The 12,984-nt window shown below is 37.5% G+C and overlaps 1 protein-coding gene across 1 annotated transcript; it reads right to left on the bottom strand.

Moving 5' to 3' along the window:
• Positions 1-1,046: 1,046 nt before the first annotated feature.
• Positions 1,047-12,811, bottom strand: LOC8286112 (serine--tRNA ligase, chloroplastic/mitochondrial). Its single transcript, XM_048377805.1, is given in 15 exon segments — positions 1,047-1,487; positions 1,610-1,706; positions 9,515-9,643; positions 10,003-10,024; positions 10,027-10,169; positions 10,501-10,565; positions 10,567-10,591; positions 10,593-10,677; position 10,944; positions 11,176-11,268; positions 11,380-11,459; positions 11,462-11,526; positions 11,651-11,742; positions 12,183-12,322; positions 12,403-12,811. Coding segments are annotated over 15 exon segments (1,578 nt in total). The 5' UTR covers positions 12,668-12,811; the 3' UTR covers positions 1,047-1,211.
• Positions 12,812-12,984: the final 173 nt, after the last annotated feature.

The following is a 12,984-nucleotide window of genomic DNA, read 5'->3' as shown; positions in this document are numbered from 1 at the left end:
ACCAGGGTAGTCGAGAAAATGTGTCTCGGACAGATTATGAGGTTAGTACTTCAAAGTGAGCAAAGATCAAGGTCTGAAATTCGAGATTTGTGATTCTTGGGCATATCTATTTATTGCTTTGTTTTTTTTTTTCTTATTTTTATAGTACCTAAATTGATTCAATTTCAGGTTGACCTGATAACTAGTCTCACCAAATTAAATTCCTTGGGCCAACAAATCAATTATAAAGCATACACATATCCTGTACAAAAGATAGATGCGACCAAACTCAAATTATAGAGAAAGCGCATAGCATTTTTAAAAATCGGCGATGACTCTAGCTACTAGAAAACTATTCTTTCACTGCTTTTGGCAGGGGTAGCATCTGCAAGCTTCTCTTTCTTATTTTTATTTATTTTGGCCTCCGCCATGTGAACAGTCTATATCCCATGAAAAATGAGATGGTCCGTGTATAGCTCTACTACTTTATAGAGAAAAGCTTGTTTCATGTAATTCTATGTTGTAATATTAGCTGCATAGTATTTAGCACAAGCAGATTGAAGAGCTGCTATTCTTAATTGATATGATATGACCACTTAGATTCATCCTTTTCAAGACACGAGCATGACTTTGTGCTATTGGAAACTTGGAGAAGGAAAATGCTACCAAGTTCTAAAGCAACGCCTTGAAGTCTCTTGAAAAGTAGACCTTGGCCTCCGACCAATTCTTGCGATGAAGTTGATAATCACGTGGCTTTGATGGCACCGGCATTTCATGGTCTTTGGCGATTTCCAGTGCATACGTGAGCTGCTTTCGATTTCGATATCCCTGACATTTAAGCATCCTCATCAAGCAGCCATTTTAAAGGAGAAAAAGATTAAGAAATTGGAGCAGACACTTGGCTAATTGATTTATCTAGCCTACAAAATAAAACCATTCTTAACACCCGTATCAGGCATTGAAGTGCCTCTTGGAGCCGACCAAATAAACTTAATATAAGCAATTCAGCCGCAGGGCACTCGTGCTAGTAATTTTATTCCTCTGATAATTTTTGCAAACACTTGCAGTATAAATCAAATGTTTCCTTCTGAAATGGTTATAAAACTACTAAAGATTCTTTCTAGTTTTCAGTTGTTACCCATCCAAGGCAAATACATAAATATGTAAAAATTGCCACAAAAAAGGCTCCAGATATGGATCTTTGCAAAATCACAAGTAATACTCGACTTAATTTAAGAGGATTTAGGAGCTATAAGTTCCAACCCGCCCATGAATGGCCTCAATGGCTCAGGGATAACGACAGAACCATCTTCTTGCTGGTAATTTTCCAGCAAACATATCAACATCCGTGGAACTGCAAAAGCTGTTGCATTTAATGTGTGGACAAACTTTGTTGGAGCAAGGCTACTTTTCCCCTTTTTAGGATTCTTTAATGTTAGATCCGATGGGCGATACCGAATTCCTAGTCGACGACTTTGATAGTCTGTACAATTCGATGCACTTGATATCTGTTAAAATAATAAGAGCAACTAACCTAAAGGAATTACCAGGTCTCAAAATTGCAGAACTTTTAGAGCAAAAGTGTGGATGTAGAGAAATTCACCAAGTGTACAAGATGTGGTGTTCATACCTCACCATACCGTCCTAAACCAGGCATCCATGCCTCCACATCAAATTTGCGGAAAGCAGGAGCCCATAAATCTGCCGAGGCCATATCTATAGTTCTGCCAAAAATAAAATGCTTATGAGCTGCATAGAAACAAAATAATAAAAACAAATAATATGATGAACATTGGCAGCACCTACTTAAAGTCTAAAAAATAACAATTGACTGAAAAACACTCTTATGTTTATTCCATATATCTCAAGGTATTTATACAAGATACCTAGACCTATTTAAGGTAGTCAACTATATATGAATAATTACAGGAAAGGTAAGTCAACTATATAGGAATAATTACAGGAAATAAATAGAGAAATATTACAACTATAATTCATAAATAGGTATACAGCTATATATGCTAAGTCTCCCCCTCAAGTTGGTGCATAGATATCACACATGCCCAACTTGGATAATGATGCATAAAATGAGCCACTAGTAATAGCGTGAGTCATCATGTCGGCCAGCTGATCTGCACTCTTAATGTAAGGAACCTCTATCATACCAGAATCTAGGTTATCCTTGATATAATTCCTATCAACTTCAATGTGCTTAGTTCGATCATGTTGAACCGGATTGTTAGCTATCTCAATAGCTGCAGTGTTATCACAATAAAGTACCATAGGTTTCTTTGGACCAAACCCGAGTTCTTTTAAAAGAATTTTTAACCAAGCAAGCTCCGTGGTTGCATGATGAAGGGCCTGGTATTCAGCTTATGCACTAGACAGTGACACTACATTCTGTTTCTTACTCCTCCAAGTCACCAGATTACCTCCAACGAATGACACATAGCCTGAAGTAGACTTTCTATCCAATTTAGAGCCAGCAAAGTCAGAGTCTGTATAACCCATAATATCCAAGTGCCCATGTTTGGAGAACATAATACCTTTACCTGGAGAGGACTTCAGATAAGCCAAAATACAATTCACTGCATTCATGTGTCGATCACTTGGATTGTGCATAAACTGACTGACAACACTAACTGTATATGATAAATCAGGCCTAGTGTGAGTTAGATAAATCAACTTTCCCACTAGTCTCTGATATCTCTCCTTATTAGTCGGAACCTAATCAGGATAGATATGTCACGACCCCACCCGTGCGCCCGTGACCAGCACTAGGGAATGGGTAGGCTTAAGGCCACCGAAACCCGTAGTAAGCCTGACACTCACTGATTTAAACAAATCTCATCTCAAATTAATATTATTAAAACCATAAATTATCTTAATAGCTACATTCTACATAAATACTTCGGTTTGCCAGAAAAACTAGGCGAGACCTGAAGCTCAGAAAATTTACAACTTATACATTTACTATTACTACTGCGGAGAATCTAAGATTTACCAATTTACATACCAAATCAAATACATCACCCGATGATGAAGGTGATTCTTGAATAAGAGTCGCGGGAGAACTAACAGTCACGAATCTGAAAAAAACATAAATGGAGACTGTCAGTCTCGAGAGTGAGTTAAAATCAAATAATCTAGGGACTATTGCTTCTTCTCAGAAAACATAGATTATTCAAATCAGTATATCAAACCATACTATAATCATACCCTACTATTTCCTTCACATAAAATATTAATCATTCGAATCAAAATATCAACCATGCACGTAAATACAATCCATATTATAATCATACCATAATAAATAAATAAATGAATAAATAAAAATATATTTTTACTTTTACGGGACGAGTGGCTCGGTGAGAACCCTAACCCCAATTCTAATAGCCTTTCGGCTCTCTTAATCCAACAGTCTGGCGCCCCGGAGAGCAAGCTCAATCAGGGTCCTTACCTCCGGCTGAACACTTGAATTCCAAATAAGCCCGAGAGCATTGCTCGATCGGGGACCTTAACTCCGTGATCAATCGAACTCGGCCAGAGCAAGCTCGATCAGGCAGACAAATCCATAATAACCTTATATCCATGATCATTAAGTGCGACGCGATCACGATGTAACCCATCAGGTGGCATGTTCTACAAGCCACATTTCCCAATTCGCAATCATCACATATAATAAATATCATTATCTGATGAACTCAACCAACACATATCGAAATAAAGATTAAAGATTTAAGGTAAAACAACGTGCAATTTGTGAGGAGAAAAATAATAACGCTTATCTTATTATAACATACTAATAATAATATTTATATTATTTCAAATATTAATAATCAAGTGAAATCATTTATCTTGCGATACTAATAATCATATTATGCATGAACTTTCAAAATAACATATTAAATCAGATTTAGCAATAGTGCAATGATTAAATGACTTTAACTCACGGGATTGGGCGACCTCCAGCTCGCTCCGGTGCCTCGGTAGGAGGCGAGCGAGCAGATCATCTAATCACGGAAAACAATTTATCAATACCGAGACAATCGATCATTAATCATAGGTCTAGACTCCTAAGAATCTCGACTCGGAAGAATTCTCACCGAAAATCCGTGAGAACCTCCCCTACAACACGAACATTACCCCGTAAAAATGGGTCCAGGACCTCGGAAAAACACTCCAAATATCCAACAATTTAAACAACGGAGTCGAGTCCCCAAACTTCACTATTTCCCGAAAGACAAAATCGAGGACAATTATTTTGACTCACAAAAATCATCAAATACTCAATATAAACCATTAGACACAATTAAACCAAGAATTTCTAAAATTAACCGGCCAAAGATAATTACAAGACGCTCGATCGCTCGGTCGACTGCTCCGCCGGTCCGGTCGGCGATCCGAACACACCATCGGACTCCTGACGGCGATGGCGATCCACGCCCGATTTTCGATCGACACCCGACCATCCGGAGAGATTTGCGAACGATCACGGTAGTCGATTTGCAACGAAGCCCGTCGCCTGGCCGTGCCATCGCGAAGCTTGAGATGAGGAGAGTCGGGATATGTCCTCCGATCATCCATCCTCACGGGAGCTCACGGAAAAGCCCAAAAACGCGGCTGCCCCCTACTTTCTCTCTCCACCGGATCTTCCGTCTCCCGGCCACCACAGGCGTCGCCATTCTTTGAAAAGCTCTCGCCCAGAGAGCCGATCGCCACCCAACTCGGCCTTGACAACGCCGGAAGCACGGAACACGCTTGCCTTGCGCTTCGCCATTGGGCTGCTTGCCATGCTTCTTCGCCGCCTCCGTCGACCAGTGCTCCACGCCCGACGGCCGCCACCGACGACGTCAGCCGCCTTCCTCCCCTTCTTCTTGGCCATCGCCTCTCTCTCTCTCTCCGATCTACTTTCTCTCTCCCCGATTTCTTTCCCTTCAATATCGACATTTGACCCCTGAACTTTTCTTTATTACAATTTAGTCCCTCAACTTTCTTAATTACTTACAATTTCATCGTGCGAATTCCAATTTGACCCCCAAACTTCTTTTTAGCCTTTCAATTAAGCCCTTAACTATTTAATTTGGGCCAAAACCGAATTATTGAAAATACACAATTACAAAAATACCCCCGGCCCGACATATTTATTTACGAAAATACCAAACTCACAAATTTCCATTAAAACCCCATAAAAATAACATTATACTTTTAATCCTTATTCCAAAATAATCCTCCAATTAAATCCTACACACAATTAAATTAAATAATCAATTTCCAACTCAAAATTTAATACTACTAATCAATTATAATACCAATTTTCTCAAAATTCTTTTATAAAAACATCCCTTACAATTTCTATCATAATTTTCCAATATATAATTTTATTTATATAAATATGCATTTGGGAAAATTTGAATAACCAAAATATAATCATTTCTCAAATAGTTTACTTGAATAAAAATAAAGCTAAAATTAACTTAAATAAAAACTCACTATTAAATATATATTAAAAAAAAATTCCGGGTGTTACATTAGATAGACCATGATTCACCTCAATAGGAGTATTTACAGGTTCACAGGCAGAATTACCAATTTCAGCTAAGAGATCTAAAATATACTTCCGTTGGGAGAGAAAAAGTCCTTGCTTGGACCGAGATACTTCAACACCTAAGAAGTATTTTAGAACCCCCAAATCCTTCATCTCAAACTCCTTGGCCAAGTAGCTTTGAAAGTTTCTCTATCTCACTAGCATTACTACTTATAACAATCATGTCATCAACATAAACAATAAGCAAGGTTATATCATCATGCTCCCTCTTATAAAGCAGAGTATGATTTGCCAAAGCTTGCTTAAAACCATACTCCTTCATTGAGTAGCTCAACTTGTCGAACAATGCCCTTGGCGATTGTTTCAACCCATACAATGCCTTTTTCAGCTTGCACATCTTACCTCCTCCTAGTGTAAATCCTGGAGGAGGATCCATATACACCTCTATCAAATCACCATGGAGAAAAATATTTTTTACATCAAACTGGCGTAAAGGCCAATCTAGATTGGTTGCAAGAGATAGAATGACTCGAACGGTGTTCATCTTAGCCACAGGAGCAAAAGTCTCTTGATAGTCAATCCCATAGGTTTGAGTGTAACCTTTGGCCACCAGTCTAGCCTTGTACCTTTCAACTGTCCCATCTGACCTGTATTTCACTGTAAACACCCACTTGCATCCTACTATCTTCTTTTCCTATGGCAACTCAACCATCTCCCAAGTAGAATTTTTTTGGAGAGCCTTCATTTCCTCTTCCATAGCAACCTTCCACTTAAGATCTCCAAGGGCTTCCTGAAAATGACTAGGAATAGACACAAAAGACAACTGAAGAGCAAAAGCTAGATGAGCCTTAGACAGACGATGATAAGAGATAAAATCAGAAATAGGATAAGTGACATTAAAAGATGACTTGGAAAAACCCAACCTATCAAGTTCTCTACGTTCACGAGGGGGATATCTCCTATCATGATCGTGATCCATAACTTGTGGATTCAAAATAGCATTTTCTAATGTTACAGGACTAGAATTTTTCTCTAAAGTTGAAGTTGTAGGAAAGGGAACACATACCTCAGGATTAATAGTAGAAGAGTCATCCGATGGCATGGTAGTATCATCAAGAGGGGCAATAGAGTCAGGAGAAGGCATTACAGTTTCATTCTGCTTTCTTCTTGTATAACCGTTTTGGTATAACCTAGCTGGTCTTTCATCATTTTTCTCCTTAAATTCAGACTCAAACTCAACAAAACAAGTATTATCTAAAGATTCATTATTCTCAATAATAGCTGAATTCTCCTCCTTACTCGACATCCACAACTTCTTTTCTTCTAACCATAACCGTTCCTCTTCCTTACTAGTAATCTCCCCCTGAAGAGGAATCATAGATACATCCCCAAAAAAATAAGATACTTGTTCATAAAACTGAACATCCATGGAAACATAATATTTACCTGTAGGAGGATGAAAACATTTATAGCCTTTTTGAGAATTAGAATAACCAAGAAAAATACATTTAAGAGCACGTGGATCAAGCTTATCCATATATATAGAATGTACATGAACATAACATACATAACCAAAAACTTTAGGACAAATATTTAGAGCGGAAGGAATAGAGTGAAAGTGTGATAACATCCTTAAAGGGGTTTGAAAATTAATGGTACGAGCAGGCATTCGATTAATAAGAAAGACAACAGTCATGATAGCCTCAGCCCAAAAACGTTTAGGAACATGCATAGTAAAGCTTAAAGCCCGAGCAACCTCAAGGATATGACGATTCTTACGCTCTGCTACACCATTTTGTTGTGGTGTGTAGGCACAAGTTGTTTGGTGTAGGATGCCATGTTCTAAAAAAAAATTGGTAAGAGACTAATTTATAAACTCACGACCATTATCAGAATGAAAAACTTGGACCTGAGTATGAAACTGTATGACAATCATTTTGTAAAATTGAGGAATCACCTGTATAACATCACTTTTAGATTTCATCAATATACCCGGCTCACTCTAGTGCAGTCATCAATAAAAGACACAAAGTATTTATGGCCTGAGGCAGATAGAGTAGAAAAAGGACCCCACACATCAGTATAAACACATGAAAAAGGAATAGAACTCTTATTGAAACTGGTTTTGAAAGGAACACGATGGTTTTTAGCATAAATGCATTGTTCACATCTTAAACTAGAGATAGCAACATTGTGAAACAATTTAGGAAATAAACGCTCTAAATAAGGAAAAGATGGATGCCCCAAACGACAATGCCATAAAAGAATCTTCTCTCTATCAAACGACTCTCTTTCTACTTGAAAACCATGGCTAGGTTCAGATTTAAATTCTGTAGCCCCCTCTAAGTAATAAAGACCTCCTCTTTCCTTACTAATGCCAATCGTCATCTTCGTACGTTTGTCCTGAAAGACACAATGAGTAGAATCAAATATTGCAGAACAATTAAGACTTTTGATAATCTTACTAATGGAAAGAAGATTATTAGAAAGATCAAGGGCAAGTAAGACAGATGACATTGAGAATGTAGGAGAAATTGAGACATTCCCAACTCCTGTAATTAGCATAGAAGTCCCATTAGCAACCTATACATACTTAACAGGTGAAGACATTAGAGAGGAAAGTATAGAAGAATTACTAGTCATATGGTCAGTAGCCCCTGAATTAATAACCCAAGTGTTAGAAGCAGTAGAAACATATGTCAGATTAGAATTACCTTGTTGAGGAGACACTTGAGAGACATGAGAAGCAAAAGGTGGAGAGGTGTCAGAAACAACAATCTGAGTATATTTCTTATTTTTCTTCTCAGCTTGTTTAAGTTTATACCACTCTGGATAGCCATGCTTCTTCCAACAAACATATACTGTATGCCTGGTACTATTGCAATGAGTGCGAGCGAGAATTGGGCAGAATTCACGAGATGTAGAGTCACACGAGAGGTGCTCTTTTGGATCATTAGAGCTGAAGCCTCAGAATGATTTTCTGTTCCCATGGTGACTTGTCTCTGCATTCACGACGAACTAAAGAGTAGGCTTCTTCCAAGCTTGGTAAAGGGGATGTAGCCAAAACACGACTGCTAACTTGATCCAAACTGTGATCAAGACCTGCAAGAAACATATAAATGCGATCCTCAGCAATATGCTTCCTTTGTTTTTCAATAACAGTAGCACATGTCATGTCATTGGGCCTACGATAATCAAGCTCCATGAAAATTGAATTTAACTCATTGAAATATTCTGGGAGAGGTTGACTACCCTGACGCAATTGAAATGACCTCTTCATCAGTTCATATACTTGGGAAGAGTCAGAAACATCAAGATAGCTCCTCTTAGCCACATCCCAAATTTCTTTAGATGTCTCACACTGAACAAAGTGCGACATCAGATTATCAGTCATGGAATTAATAAGCCAAGACTTGACAAGGGCATCTTCAGCTTCCCATTCATCATAGCCCGGATCATCTTCTGTAGGTGTAACCTTTCTTCCAGTAATATAACCCTTCTTCTTCTTGCCAACAATATGCATCTCTAAAATCTTTGACCAAACACGATAATTAGAACCATCCAATTTAATATAGATTGGAGAAAAGGTCTCATGAATGGTCATCGTCGAAAGTTTCTTACTATCAGAAATCTCTTTGTTGTTAGTTTTAATAGACATTGCAGCTAGATGACGGCTAGGGTTTGAACAAAAGAAGGCAGCGGAAAAAAGATTGCAGTTAGATGAAGGCTAGGGTTTGAACAAAAGAAGGCAGCGGACAATTTTTTCTTTTGCTCTGATACCAAAATAACAATTGACTGAAAAACACTCTTATGTTTATTCCATATATCTCAAGGTATTTATACAAGATACCTAGACCTATTTAAGGTAGTCAATTATATAGGAATAATTACAGGAAAGGTAAATCAACTATATAGGAATAATTACAGGAAATAAATAGAGAAATATTACAACTACAATTCCTAAATAGGTATACAGCTATATATGCTAAGTGTAAACCTAATGAAGAGAAAAGATCTTCAATTTTAATAAGTTCCTCATGATGGAATTCACTCTCCTCTGCTGGGCATAGAATGAACATCTCCACTTTGCTGAACTGGTGAACTCGATAAAGACCCCTGCCAACAAATGGTATGAGTTCGTTGCTTCAGCAGAAGTTTCTAAAAGCAGCATGGTTCTAAACCTTCATGACAAGACTTAAAATAATTTCAAACATAAAGGCTGGTCATCTGAATACTATGATCAATAAGCAAGACAAATCACAAATATCATGTGTTGAATGGGACAGAAGCCTTCCATAACAGGGGGACAATTAAAGAGAATGTAAATGAAGAATCAAGATTGCTAGGTTCTTCCATCAAAAGAAAACTAAGGAGACTATCAACTACTAGAGCTGCAATAATCCAAGTTAAACTACCTCAAAAATATTAAATAATAATAGATTACTATATGAAATAGATAATGCTCGGATAAATACCTAGTTGCGATTACTGCGGCACACCTTCCGTCTGGAAGCAATGAGAAAATGCAACATACTTCAATGGCAACATTGACTCGGTAAGGATAGATTCCATATGAATTCCTCCAACAGGAATCTTTCTAGTGCCAATCAAGCACTGATCACTACCTTCGATAGAGTAAACTGTTAAGTATCCGGAATAAGTAAATCATCAATCATTATATTGCAATCAATTTGAACAAGCCGCTATTAAAATGGCTTCGAGGTATTCATTAATAGGACTTTTGGCACCGAATGAGGCCCTTTGTACTATAAGGATTCATCCACCGGAAGGTCGAATCTAATGGTCTTCCGGCATATCATTACCCAAACCATAAAGCTTCCACTTTCACGGCAGAAATGTTTGCGATAGCTTTTCCATCAACTCCATATCCGACTATCCATGCTAAGCACAAAAGAATACTAAATGCATTTATTACCATTTAGACAAAAGTCATAAAGTAAATGAAAACAAACTGGGTATTATCTTCACGAGGTTTGGAATCCACATTTTCAACAACGGATGCTCTTACAAGTTCCGGGGGTTGTTAGAGGTGTAAAGCCCTTTCATGACTTCGGAGAGAGTCCGATTGACAAGGGCCATCTCTAGCATAACTGCTTCATTCTTGAGATAGTAAAATTTTGATCCAACGACTGTGTAAGCAAGCAATATATTAAATGCACATGAATTTGAAGTGACCCAGTTCACTTGTTATGTGGAAGCCTCGATACCCTAACAACTGAAATCTCCCAAAATTCATTAACATTTGATTCAAAAGCGGTGAGAAACCTTTATGAAAGATACAGTGACTTCCAACTTCCACGTGCATTAATACTCGAAGCGGTGTAGTAATCAATATGATACAACCAAGTCTAATTTCATTTAAATGCTTTCTGATTTCAGTTAAATGCTTTTAAACCCTGAAGAACACCAATTAAACCATTGCAACCATAAATCAGTTACTTTCTTGACCAATTAATAGAAACTTATATTGCTATTCTGGGTATGAAACAGTTGGTACTGGTGACAACCTGTTCATAAAAAGGGCGCAATTCATGGCTAATTACAACATAAGTTTTATGCGACAATAGTAATGGTCCAATAATTGTCCGTAGGAATACTTTAACACCTTAAAGTAAAAGAGTGAGTACCTCTGCAGCTGCATCAAAATCAAATAGATCTAGTTCTTTCCCAAGCTGAAGGTGGTCCTTGACAGGGAAGCTAAATTCACGAGGACTACACATCTAAAAGCAGGGAGAAAAAGCAAACAACTTGTAATAACAAACTGATGTTCATAGACTGGACTAACAAGAATATAAAAATAAGATTTAGAACCAGCCCAGAGAATAATATACCGTCTTTCTCACTGTCAAACAATCTTCCACTCCAATTGGAACATGAGGATGAGTCATGTTGGGAATACATTGTGCTTCTGTTGTAGCTCATTTGTAAGTTTTAGCATGTCTTCTTCCAAAGTCATTAGTCCTTTCAGATTCTTTCCCGAAAGAAGGGAAAGAAGACCATCAAAGGAATGTGGGGAGGAAAAATAAAATAAAGCAGAAACTTTCCAATCGTGATCAAATCAACAAGCAAAAGAAATCACAATAATTAAGTCAATCTATACCCTCATCTATGAGTTTTTGACGCTCTAATGGCTCAAGCTTTCCTTTCATCTTGTTAGCAACTGCATTCCTTTCTCCACGAAGCCGTTCAACTTCCTGATATCTGGAAGTTCCAATCAGATAAACTGAGAAGCAAACTAGCTTTTACCTTCTTCCTAATTTTCTTTATCTACGATGTGTATGCCAAACCAATGTGCTATATGACTCTAGACCCACAATCGCAATCAACCCTAGTTTAAAGACAAAAGTCACAACTTTTATGAATGGCGGCATTATGTAGCTCCAAACTGAAATTTTGTAACATCAAACTAAATGTCCATTTTAAGAGCCTAAGTTACTATAATGGTATTATCCACATGTAAATGAAAAATGAGAAGAGAATGTGGGGCTATATAAACAAGCTTTAAAAGTTTTTCACACAATCACCATAAATTTTTTGATTGAGATTAACCAACTTCCTCAAGTAAGTAAATACCCCAGAAGGCAATTGTAACTAAGACCTAAAGTAGAATGCATAAAATTAAAAAAGAACTGACCTTTTGCACAGCTAACATCTTCTCATAAAGCTCAAGCACGAGTTCAAGATTAGCATTAGAATTCCTATTCTTTATATTCAAAGCAACCTCCTCTTTATTATCCCTTATCCACTTAAAATCAATCGCTGCCTTCTTCACCACTAAAATCCACCGTCATCAATTTAAAAGAATAAGGAAAATAAAACCTTTTAACTTCAAAAAAAAAAATCAAATAAATCACCTTTACTATTAAAACTTTCTGTTGTAACTGGTTCTTGCACGGCTGCTGTTGCGGAGAGCGCTCTAGTTATAAGAGTAAAAAAAGGTCTTTTTGAATAACTTACTTTGTTATTAATGAAACGGCGGGAAATGGGATTTAGGTTTAGGGTTTTAGAAACTGCCTTCATGAAACTGAAGCGTGAAGAAGAAGAAGAAAATGAGGCTGGAATTGCTGCCATTTTCAGGGTTTGTATGGTTGTCCCGCCAAAATAACACTGCAAACCCATTTGTATGGCTCTGTTTCACTTCACTCTCTCTGTATTTGCTTTTGTGGTCAGTTTTAGAATAAGAGACGCCTATTTTAACTTTTGGTATTAAAGAAAAAAATTTACAAATTTTTTTTAACTAATCGGGTCCTCACGACAAAGACGGTGCCGTTTGGTTTTGCTAGGCTGTTCTGTTTGAATGAAGGTTTTAAGAAAGGGGAAAGGGCGACGAGTGATGAATCATTAATCCAACACGACCTGTAAAACGCAAATCTAAACCGTTCACTTGGGATGAGAAAACACAATAAAACGGAGTTATAACCGTCGGATTCCGTCCA

This window comes from Ricinus communis, chromosome 8, assembly GCF_019578655.1.
Source record: "Ricinus communis isolate WT05 ecotype wild-type chromosome 8, ASM1957865v1, whole genome shotgun sequence".
NCBI classification, from domain to species: domain Eukaryota; kingdom Viridiplantae; phylum Streptophyta; class Magnoliopsida; order Malpighiales; family Euphorbiaceae; genus Ricinus; species Ricinus communis.
Note: the sequence above shows the minus strand (reverse complement) of the source record. Positions and strands in the feature narration are given on the sequence as shown.